Here is a 12,582-nt window from a genome sequence, read left to right on the forward strand (position 1 = left end):
AAGACCCTTTATTCTAGTTATAGACGTGTAGAGCAAATTTTGTCATTTTACAATAGATAATGGTTTTATAAGAGCTTAAAATAAAAGTATCTGGAAAAAAATTGAAGTCAGTACTTTCCAATTTAATTGTGCATATTTGTTACTATCCTAGTCACAAGCTAGGTTGAGTATTGTTCTTTCTTTTCATTATGGAACTGACCCTATGATCACTGAGATTAGTATGAACATTCCTTTGTGACAAAACACTAAACAATCAATTTCTTTCAGGAAGATGGTTTACCGGTTACCTTCTTTGGTAAGCTGTGATTAGATTTTAGATATGAGTAGAATGAACTTGCTTGCTTTTTGGTTTACTGTCTTTTTTTCTTCCCTTAACCCAGCAGACACACAAATTTGGTGTGCAGTTTAATCTGAAAATGTATTTTTATTTGTTATTTTTACTGTGATAGTTTCAAATCAAAAAGAGTAAAAAATAAGTATTTGGAAGTAGAAGATTGGACTTTGGGTTAAGTTGAAAACACTCGCAAGACTTGGATCTCATTTATATGTATATACCTCTATATATACATATATTCAATAATGTACCTTTTATATGTGCTACACATATACACACATACTGAAAGTGTGCATTGTATATATTATTACACATTCATATATAATCATATATATAATTATAGCATCATTTATATAAACATGTATATGGACAAAAACACCCCAGTATAGAAATATGCAAAGTATTTGTAAGACCAAATATAGTAACTACAAACTAGAGTCAACAGCTTCAAGATCTCCACCAGATGGTGACCCAAAGCGTGTTTTAATGAGGTGAAAAAAGAACAAGAACAAAGAACTAATCTACATTTTTAAACACTCTCAGGAGACTGCAGTGGCAGATAGCGAAAACTAAAAATGATTTCTCACTCTCCAAATTAAACAGTGGAAATCCCACCTCAAAATGCTGAATGAAAAAAAAATATTTTTATGGGCAGATAATTGATGAAAAGTAGCCAAAGATAATTTGAAAAAAGAGGAAAAAAGAACCTGAAAAAACAATTCTCCCCACACCCACTCCCAACTACAAAAATACAATGACAAATGAAGTACCAGGATTGGGTTTTGTAATTCTGTTAGACAAATTATCCAAAAATTTCTTTTGGAAAATCTTTGCTTTTTGAAAGTTAAATCCTCAAAAATGTATGAATACTGTAAGTGAAAAACATTCATACAATCTCAAACAGTAAAATGGCATAAAAATATATAAAATACATAGCAACACAATACATTATCCTCACAGTCTCATGAGAGCTGTCTTAGAGAATTATACAAAAATTACAGATCACACACTAATGACATTTACTATCACTAAGATGTTAGAAATTCCCTTCTACTGTAATTAAATTACTATTCTAAAATCTTTTCATATGCGAAATGGATCTATAGCTAAAAGATGAAACATCTACTTCTATGTTCAGTCTACGAACAGAATATCTAATAGATGAGATGATCAGGGTTTTTTCTACATTTGACTTAATGGCTTGACATACTGTAGTTGACCTCAGGTTGACACAGGCAGCCCAGCTCGGAGTAACATAAACAAGATAAAAAAACTGCAGGAGAGCTAGTAAGTTGATTCAGTGGTGGGTAAGGGGTGGTATTTTGGCTCGTCCCAGATGGTGAGTTGGCCAAGGAATGAACAGGTGCCGAAATGGATGACTGATGGTACGTTACAGCAGAAACTGGCATTTTGGACTGCATGAAAGAGTGATGGATGGCTGCTGCAGGTGTTGTCAGAGAGCCCATCAAGATGGTCTCTTTGTGCTGAATAACAACTCCACTATATGAAGGTGGCAAAGGTATCGCATCATTCATTACTGCAGTTCTTGATGACTCCAAAACAGAAGAGACATGTGCAAAATGTCCATAATCCATGTTCTCAAAATCCAAGGCACGAGTACTAACAATATTCAGAGAAGACATTCCTTCACTGTGCTTGCTCAAAGATCCATACATCTCCCCTTTTGAATCGCATTTGGAAAGCCTCAATGTGTTTATTGACGTCAGAACAGCAGAATTCCTTATGTCTTCATTATCAACAATGATTTCTTGTTCTACTGCCCATAGAGAGTACCTAAGACTGTCCCTCTGATTTTCAACAGAGTTTTGTCCTAGAACAGTTAGATGGCTTCTCAGTGTAACTGTTGTTGGCAAGCTTAACTCTGCTACGTCCCACTGAGGGATCAGGCTCGGAGAAATTGTATGAAGTTGGTTCTGAAAACTTTGTCGTAGTGGAGGTGTGGTGTAGCTGTTAGGAGGTACACTGACTCTGAATTTTGAGTTTGAATGAAGAAGGTGCCTTAATTCCAAAGACAATGTCATTGGAAGCAAGTCAGAACTCGTTGAACCGTTGTTTTCTAAAAAAAACCCTGCATCTATTTGAACGCTACTTCCTGCCTTATCAATAGTAGTTGTTACAGCATCTTTTGCTGAAAGACTTTGAGTCTGCGGTGATCCATGTGCTCTTGTACTGTTTACCAAACTCTTAACTGGTGTATTGATCAAGAAAGCAGCTTGGCTATCCCTTGAACATGAAGACTGCATTCCTGAATGTGCTGGAAGGACAGAAACAAGCTGCTGCCCATTGTTTAGGAAGGTCATATTGGTTTGATCACTTACTACGTCAGTCCCAATTTCAACGTGCAAACTATCAAATATCATTAGTTTTTCTGTGGAGTTTTCAAGTACCTTATCAAAGGGACTTACCTGTACCCGTACAGAGGGTTGACTCAAAGGTGCTTCCAGGGAAGGAAAAGGAAAATAAAAATAAAATTCAGTGTTGGAAGAGATGGTTAGGTTTGCAAAGTTCATTGCTGACTGTAACTGCGATATTGTCCTGCCATTACTTTCTGAAATTCTCTTTGAAAGACCTAGAATAAATGAACTAAAGATTTGTGTTTCCAAAGCTGATGCACGACTAGAGAAGTTCATTTCTTTGGCCCTGTGACCTAATAACCTAATGGCAGATGTTTGTTTGGAGATACTGTCAGACTTAGTAGGTGAACTAACGGATGGCAACCTCTCTGTTGGGGAAGAAAGCAGTTTATTAAAGGAGAGCCACCAATTTTCTGATGGCTCACCAGAAAACTGAGATGCTTCTTTCAAATGATAGGAAGCAGTCCAGAAACTTGCTGTTAAAGAAGGGGAAATATCTACATATTTTGCTGGAAAATCCAAGTAACCTGAGTCCCAGGAACTGCCAACTCTATTCATGTTCTCTGGCTCTAATATGGAAAAAGTTGACTCTTCATTTTCATTACTATCATGAAATGCTTCTAAATTCTTCTCCAGTACTCCATTTCTGAGGGTCTCACTTGGCTTTTGAAAATACACTGAATGTTTTAAATGATGAGACCAGTAATTGCTGTTAGATGTAAACAGGCTGTCACTTTCCAAATATATGTCAGTCATTGACTTCTGATAAACAGGCAGGGTCGTTACAACAGGCTTAAATGCTGGGCTTGTCCAGCCTGTTACTACCAGAAATGCTGAAAATGTTAGTAGTTCTCTGCTGTGTCCTAGGACTGAAGTGGTCAGTTGGATGTCAGGCATAAATCTTGTGTATGCTTTTTTCATGTTTTGAAAAAAAGTTGTTGGGTTTGCACGTGGAGTCTCCACAGAGGTTAAATTTGTAATGCCACCTGAATGACGTTCCTTAATGTGTGTAGATTTTCTAAGCTGAAATTCACCACTTGCTGCTAACATAGAAATAGGTTCCCTATCAGCATTGCCTTCTACCATTTCCAGGCGAATACTCTCAGGTTCGAAGTCTAGCAAATCTAGCCTGCTTTTTTGGACTGAAGATTTCTCCTCTGTAGGTGATATAGATAAGCTAGAAAGAGAATAATGTCTGTCTTCTTGAATGTCAGAGGTGATATGATGATGAAAGACAGTCTCACTCCACCAACTCACAGGCTCCAAGATGTCGCTTATATGCATGAAATTGTTTGTGATGCTGTGGGAGGACAAAATCCACATGGTTTCTTTTTTGTATTCATAAGCAGTGCTGCTGCTGCTGGTGCTAACAGGAGAGTGGGACGCTGACTCAGAGTCAGAACTATCTAGCCCATTTGCCAAAGTCCACGCTAGCTCTGTGTAAGGACTTCTGTTTTGAAGAAGAGGAACTGCTGCATTCACAGAAGGCTCTGTACCAGCATCTGCTGCATCAGAAGTGCCATGAAATGAACTTCCAGAATCATTCAAAATATTTTCATTTGGTAACTGATTCATCACAGTATTATCTGGGTTGATTTTCTCTGTAAAAGCAGCCAAGCTATCGTTGCCAGTCTCCTCAAAAGCAGCTGATGTGGACACAGTTGGAAGAAACAAGCTGTACGTGTTTTTTCTCTCTGGGTTCTGATCTGCTGAGTTTTTACTGAAACGGAGAGGCCTTTGTTTCACTGGCCAAATAATTGGGGTTGACATGATTCCTATGGTTTTGATCCCTTGTATCTTAGACTCTTGCTGCCTCTGTGGTCGTGAATGGGAAGATTCAGGTGAATTTCTCCTCATTCTGAAGATAACTGTAGCAGGAAGTCTGAATTCCTGCAGGTCTGTGTGTAGCAAGCCACATAGTTAACGGATTCAAGAAAATACATGCAACTTAACTGAACTAATGTTCTTGGCTGGCTGCTCTTTGTCTAAAAATCAACTTACCAAGAGCGGAAAATGATGCGAGTTACTAAAGTAAAAGTTTAATTTGCTTCTACTGTAAATTAATTTGGCATATTTTTCTTAGTCTTTCTACTTTCTCTTGGGAGTTTCGAAGACAAAGAAAGGACTTATTGTCCAGTTTTTATTCACACTAACATTAATAAGGCATTCAGTTCCTTCTGTAGTTACAAAAATCAGAGTCAACTGGTCACAGTGAACATAGTGTGAGTGGCTCCACAAAAAGAAAAAAGCACAACTTGGGAGAAATTTTCAGTATTTTCTTCTTACTTCTACAGCTTAGTAAGTCCAAACAGGCTGAATTCAGATAAATTCTTTCACACTGTCTATTGTACTGCCTGATTGCCAACGTATAAGAAATGATCTGCCAAGAGACAAAATACTCCAGGAATTTTAAATCCTACAGTAACAACTGATGCATTTGGGGAAAAGGAAAAAAAAAAACCCTCTGTGGAACACAGTGAAAAAATAAATCTTTACAAAAAATATCTTTAAGCCTCCAATGAAAATTGCAGAAATCTATCTCTGTGTGGTTAATCATGTTTAACAACTATCTCTAAGAAACTAATAAAAATTTTCGCAGTGCCTCACAAAATGATGCTCAGTCTCTAGGAGACAGTGATATCATAGGATATGAGAAAACCTCAAAAGAAATCCCTGCTTTTTTCCTGTACTAATAATAGTGTCATTTACTACCTTATTTTTTCCCTTAATCTTTCTAAATGAAAAATAAACGATATCTGATACTGTCAACATTTTCCCTAGTAAAGTCTGATCCAGCTCTTCTTGAAGTCAGTGGAAAGATTCCTGTTGACTCAGTGGAAGTGGCTTTGCTCCATAGGAATGATTCCACTTGGCTCCTGCGCTCGACCAGTGAGGAACAGACAATCCCAGCACACTACCACTCTGGCTGCACCGGTGGGAGCTACACAGTGCCTCATAATCTGCAGCCTCAAAACATTTCAAAAGCCTGATTCTTTCTGGACCTTTTTTTTAAAAATACCGCTCCCTTCCCTTGTCCTTTCCATGGGTAAATGCAACGGTAACACAAAGTGAGTCCCTTTCGTACAAGAGTCAGGTAAACATGATATAAATAAACACTGAGTTTGGTTCTGTTCTCATTTACACCATTCCTGAATAGTCCAGTGAAGTCACTCCTGATTTATTTCAATGTAAATGAGATCAGAACTGAGACATGACCCTTAGCATTATGATAGTATGAAAAACACACCTTAAAACACAATAAATTTGCTCTAGACAAAGTACAAGAAAAATGTAACACAGGATTTCTTACCATTGTTTGGCTTATCGTTTCTATTAGTATCGGGCATGTTAGTGGTGACAGTGGGTGGTGTAGGAGTAGTAGCATTTACAGTAGCTGGTAATAAAGATGAGAAAGAGGTGAACTTGAACGAAATATGAATGTTAATGAGGTAAGACAACATGGGAACAACGCATGACAATGTAAAATGAAACCATCTACACACAATGCCATAAATGTTAAACAAACACATTATTTTTTCTGCACAAAGTGATGAACGGATACGAACTGAGGTCCCAACCCTGCAATCTTCACTTTCACTGACTTCAGTAGGAGTTTTGCCAGTGTAAGGGTTGCAAGATCAGTCCTATACTGCTTTCATAAACTCAAAATCCTCTTATGAGAGCTTCAGATCCAAACAGCTGTGCAAAGACTAGAAAATAGATCTTACAAGTTCTAAGATGCATGTACTTAGAATATTGCTTGTGAAAAGAATAATTGTCCGTACTGAGGGACTGAAGATGGCAAACAAATTTGAAACTAAAACATCCATTTAATTATCAAATTAACTCCATTGAACTCCATACAATGAAGAGAACTGAAATTGGACTTGGAATAATTGGAGTAGAATATATATTTTGAAAGGATCTCAGCTGTACTGTTTCCACAGATGCTAATAGGAGTCATCCCACACAACCTTGGCAAATGTTTCCCAGGAGAACTAGCTAGAACACACTTCAAATTCAGAGTGAGGAGCCAAAACTGCAAATTTCCCCCATAGTGGACTGGGAGGGTATACATGCTAGAGGAATTCAAAGGTCATGCAACTAAATTTTCAAAGAATAGTTTGGAAAATAATTTAATTTAATCTCGTAACTCCTAGGGAATGCAAATCCACTCAATAACAGATTTCTTTTTTCCTGAAAACTCTTTTTTTGGTGCGGTATAATTTCGCAGTATTACATATCTTTTGCAGATTTTGACCAAGAACCTACCTGGAAAGGTGAAACAACTGTATTTTTGTCACGAAATATCACTTTTGACTTTTTACGAGGTTGTTTTAGCTAACCATTTCAGCTTGAAATTCATAAACTCAGGTCTTAGGGAGCAGGTTCATATTCAGGTTTCAGTGAAACAAGAAACTTAGGGAAAAAGAAGGAAGAACTGGGGACTGAAGCAAACAGGTTCTAACTGGGAAAGTGAATATATAAAGTGACCTCCTATAATACAACAAAGTTTTCTTGCATGTAACTTCAGGGCTACATTGTCTGAGAGACAGGTTTTAAGGCTTCTTACTGACTGCATCTTCCAGCCAGCACTGAGAAAGGAGGCACCTTCCAATGAATGAAAGTATTTGGTACGCGTAATGGAGAAAATGGCTTTTTTATGAGACTAGCTTACATAATCTGCCATCCACAAAATTTGTTACTGGTGCTATTGCACAACACACAACAAATAAACAAAGAATCCAAACTGGCCTCTCAGTTGAAAATAAGTCTGCGCTGCCCACAGAAACAGACAGACATATTTTTATGATTTTCATTATTATACCAATAATGATGATGATGAGGAACAGGGTAAATCTGATCTGTCACTTCCAAAGTGACAACCACAGAACACTAGTGACACTCTGCCAAACACTTTTCACAGAAGGAAAGAATATTACCTTCATGAAAGTACTCATAGTGTTTCTTGAAGATGTGATGGTCTAAGAAGTTAAGAGAGGCAAGTTTGGAAGGTAGCATCTTTTATTAGAGGCAATGTCTTCTACTAGACATGTTAATAAAGCTGGAAAAAAGGATGAGGCTTTTAGAAACGCAGGCTTGTTTTGCTGAAAGTGTGTCCATTTCTGCAGCCATATTAACTGACCTAATGAAAGATATTCTCTCTCCTTTCACATCATAGCATCGTAATAGAGGAAAACTCTCAGAGTTCTTCCAAGAGAATAGGCAAAGGTCTTTATATAGTGGCTGTACTGCCCTTTATGTATAAAAAGATTAATACTGAATAATTGTTGCTGTCACATTTACCTAGGGTGTTTAAGTAGTAGTATTTAGATCATACTGCGCTTTGTGAATATGATGTCTCAAAATTACTTTTCAAAATCTGATTATGAACATAACTGCCATTTCACTTTCCCTGTGGAGACCAGTACAATATGCTCCAAGACCCTGAACCAAATTTACCTCAAGAAAATCTGGAAGAAGTACACTGAAGCCTGACATGCATCTCCTACTGGCTTCCCAAGCAGAGTGCATTGCCCTTTCCATTTTTAATCTAAATCTGATTTACTTGTAAATGTCGCTTTTGAAAAGAGTTCTGAGACTTCCCCTTTTGTATTTTATTCTCCCCTGTTTGCATCCTCCACCATTCAGTCTGAAAAGAGTTACAGAGCACACATTCTTTCTGGTGCAGCTGCTGCTGTGATTAAAGTTTAACATAGGATGTCACCTCTTCAGCCGGTCTGTGTCCACGAAGGCATTGTGGAAATCAGCCGATGTTGTTCATGTCAAGCATTTTTATACAACTTCAGCCACTAAGCAGAGCGGAAAGAATTAAATGTCCTTGCATGTTCAGCGATTCACATGGCATGGAAATCTTTAGGGTTCACCTATTCCTTGCATTCAACTGAGCTGACCTTTCAAGAGACCTTATGAATTCTTACATGTGGCAATTTTTACAATATTAAACCATCACTAAGTGCTGTAACAAGTGTTTCACTACCTAGCAGCTGCTAGATTTTGCAATTTGATGTTAAATTTTTACCTACTAATCTAAAAATACCTAGCCCCAAAATAGCTTATTGGAAAAAAATGAATAATAGTCAGATCCTTCTTTTACAACTGCTCATTTTTTATTTACAGATATACTCACTTCTTATCGTGGTTAATATTTTACTGTCAAAAGGCGCAGGAGGGAAAGAGGTGGAGAGAGAAATGAAAGCAGTCGATTAATTCAGTTTTGATATAAGGGAGACTATTTGGAAAACGTTTTATCAAGGGAGTGATCACATTTTTTCCACATATTGTACGTACAGGACACCCACACACTTGACGAGACTAAGGAATTCCTTTCCTTGCTATTTTTTATTACAGTTCTCCCTTTTAGAAACAATAATAAAAAAGAAATGGAATAAAAAAATCAAGGACAATAAAGATTTAACAAAGATGAAACTGTGAAAATGACCTGGGCTTCTTACCTTGGCAAAGGCTTCCCAGGTTTGCACAACTGGTTGGTTCAATTCCAGAAAAGGGAATTAGGTAGGAGCCTTTAGAAAAAGAAAGTAAACTAATTAGAAAAGTTTGGCTACTAGGCATAAAACTACCATGTCTCAGAAGACATTATATCTTGCAGTGTCACAGTCCTCTTCCTAATTTCTCTCAGTGGCAAAACTGATATTGCCATTTGCCTATGAGACTTGAGAGTTTTCATTTTCCGTTGGAACTGACGGATCCATGAAAACCCCTCTGACTTGCAAGTTACAGTCACTTACGTATCCTCCCCCGGTTTTCCTAGCTTTCACTAAATAACATCCCATTAAATGAACACAGCTTGCGTGTGCTCTGTGAAATGGCTTTAAGTGGAGGGGTATGTATCGCCATGGGATTTATGCAGTCTTCATGACTAATAACTGCACCTTGGAGCAGCAACCACACTCCGCTGCTGTAGCACCGGTTACCCACCACACACTGCTGAGTAATCTGCCTGTGACAGACACCAACCAGATAAAAGGTGATTAAACTTGTTCCTCTGCCCAGGGCGTGGGCATGATTAGTATTCTGGTATGCATGACTTATAAGCAGACAATGTTATAAGCCTGTGTCTCTACTGAATTATTCATAACAACATGCACACACTTTGATGATCTAGAGACAAAAACAGGGCATATAACAATGGCTACAGAAAAGGAACTGGTGAAACTGCATTAATCACACTTTGCACATCCCAGCAGTTCAGCTGCAGATACAGCTGCTTTTGCACACTGTGTTGAAAATAATGGGGCCATAGAGCATGGCATAATCTGAACCTAGAGGGAGCACTGCCCTTTTGGCTTTTGCTTTACCACTTCAGAATCATTATTGACTCAATGAGGCTCTCTCATGAAACCTTGTGTCCTTCCATAAAATTAAAGGGCCACCACCCATCAGCTCATAAAGATAGCTAGGAAAGTATTTCCTGCAATGCAAGAACAGACGGAGCACAGGGCCTTGACACAGAAATCATGTCAAGTCACAGATACCATTACATGTATTGCCGATAAAAACAGGGCAGAATTTAAAACCTATGATCCTCAACAAATATTAAAGCTCAGCATTTTTAATTTTTTTAAAATAAGAGATACAGGAGAATTCACTTCCTTAGTACACTTCTATGAACGCCAGGAAGGACGCTGTAAGTGAAAGCGCTACTTCCCGTGTGAGACTGCCCCCTCCCCCCCCCCATCTACTAATATTAAACAGTCAAGGCCAATACCTGCTGTAGGTTATCTCCTCTTAGCTCTGTATCATGGAAAGATCACCTGAAAGTTTGCTTGGAAAATCAGTGGACCTTCATATTTTCTTCAGTGAGTATTTAAAAAAAAAATCATGATTTTGTTTGGCGAAACAAAAAAAAAATCCATTCGAACTTTACAAAATACTTAAGACAGAAGACTGTAGACTTTAAAGAGGAATATATTCAATAAGGTTTTTTTAAGTTTTAATTGAGTTGAATTCTGGTCAGACTAGACTTTCCCTCCGTGCCCACTAAAGAAAATATAATGATTTGGATGCAAACAGATCATAGAATCATAGAATGTTTTGGGTCGGAAGGGACCCCTAGAGGTCATCTAGTCCAACTCCCCCGCAGTGAGCAGGGACACCACTAACTAGATCAGGTTGCTCAAAGCCCTGTCCAACCTGGTCTTGAATGTTTCCAGGGATGGGGCCTCCACTACCTCTCTGGGCAACCCGTTCCAGTGTTTCACAACCCTCATTGTAAAGAATTTCTTCCTTATATCCAGCCTAAACCTACCCTGTTTTAGTTTAAAACCATTACCCCTCGTCCTGTCACTGCTGTCTCTACTAAAAAGATTGTCCCCATCTTTCCTATAGGCTCCCTTTAAGTACTGAAAGGCTGCAATCAGGTCTCCCCGCAGCCTTCTCTTCTCCAGGCTGAACAAGCCCAACTCTCTCAGCCTGTCCTCACAGGAGAGGTGCTCCAGCCCTCGGATCATTTTTGTAGCCCTCCTTTGGACCCGCTCCAACAGTTCCATGTCCTTCTTGTGCTGAGGGCTCCAGAGCTGAACGCAGTACTCCAGGTGAGGTCTCACCAGAGCAGAGTACAGGGGCAAAATCACCTCTCTCGACCTGCTGGCCACGCTTTGCTGTCTTTACCTAGGCTGTTTGTTTCAAAACGAGTCCGGATACCCATGCTGTGTACATATACCTTTAAATGCAAGCCGTGCGAAGGTACCGCAATAAAAACAGAATTCCATCAAGTCTTCCAGAAACACCCCACCACAACCACACAGCTGTGAAAACGTTAGTTTAAGGAATAAACTAGGAGAAGGTAAAACTACGAAAAGATTATCTGGAACAACTTGTCAGGGTTTTTATGCTCCGTTAATCTACTTGTAAAAGCTGTGTCTGAAAAACCATGAACATAATACCCCTCGAAAAATGTAAGTACTGTTCAGGCACAGATATGTTGAGATCACTGCTAAAACCTTGGTTTATTTTTTTTAAGTTACATGACTCTTCCTGGGGAAGCATTATTGGAGCTGTGCGAAAACCTCTTTTCTGCATAAATCCTTCCATTGCTGCTAAATGAAGCCTAATCATTTAGAGTCATCTCCCCACTGCCAGTGGTTTATTCATGGTTGATAGCCTGACTCATCAACTCTCCTGCTGAAGTCTGGTTTTACAATGAAAGCTTTTATTCAAGAAGATGAAGGGAAGAAAATTCTAACAATTCAATTTCTGGGATTAGTAACCATTTTTGAAATGGCACTGCACTCAGTATTTTCTTTTAGGAAATACTCTGGTTCAGGAAAACCTTTATCATAGGGGGTGATTTAACATCTTCAAAAGAAGATGACTAAGTGAGTGAGTTTTCTCATAGGCTTATGTAGAGGAAATAATGTTTATCTATAGATATATTTGAAGTGCCTTATACAGACACTTGGGCCTAACATACGGATCCTAATACTTTTTCTAAAATAATGTTCTACTGTAAGGAAACCGCTGAACGGTGACATCCCAAGGAATAAAGCTGTGGAATGAAAATAAGTGTATTGGTTCTATGGTCACAGCTATCACATTACATTTGTGTCACAGGACTGTACAGTCTTTAACAGAAAGAAGGACAAGACCCATACTCCAGTCAAAATTAAACAAGACCCCAACATTTACAGAGATCTTGGTAGGTTCTTTAGTAAAAATGTTCTGGTAGTCTTCACGGTATAATGGTGTAAGCGCAGTAACAATTCCTGGGAAGTTATTTTTGTCAGATCAGTTCATATCGATGGAAAAGCAACAACTTTTTTAATCCAGAATGCCTTCATCAGTCACTGTCGGTGTTTAGAACAACCTTTTGTTTGTTCTGGTAGAAAAGTG

The 12,582-nt window shown here is 38.4% G+C and overlaps 1 protein-coding gene across 5 annotated transcripts in view; it reads right to left on the reverse strand.

Moving 5' to 3' along the window:
• The window catches only part of ADGRG6 (adhesion G protein-coupled receptor G6), a 114,708-nt gene that overhangs the window by 49,421 nt on the left and 52,705 nt on the right, over positions 1–12,582 (reverse strand). For 4 of the 5 annotated variants that reach the window (XM_075413917.1, XM_075413919.1, XM_075413918.1 and 1 more), the window contains exon 5: positions 9,186–9,254. In XM_075413917.1, the coding sequence (XP_075270032.1) occupies positions 9,186–9,254 (69 nt within the window). Of the gene's footprint in view, positions 1–6,019; positions 6,104–9,185; positions 9,255–12,582 lie in introns of all 5 variants that reach the window. The other variant, XM_075413921.1, reaches the window with a different exon arrangement.

The sequence above is a fragment of the Opisthocomus hoazin genome, chromosome 2 (genome assembly GCF_030867145.1).
Source record: "Opisthocomus hoazin isolate bOpiHoa1 chromosome 2, bOpiHoa1.hap1, whole genome shotgun sequence".
Lineage (NCBI taxonomy): Eukaryota > Metazoa > Chordata > Aves > Opisthocomiformes > Opisthocomidae > Opisthocomus > Opisthocomus hoazin.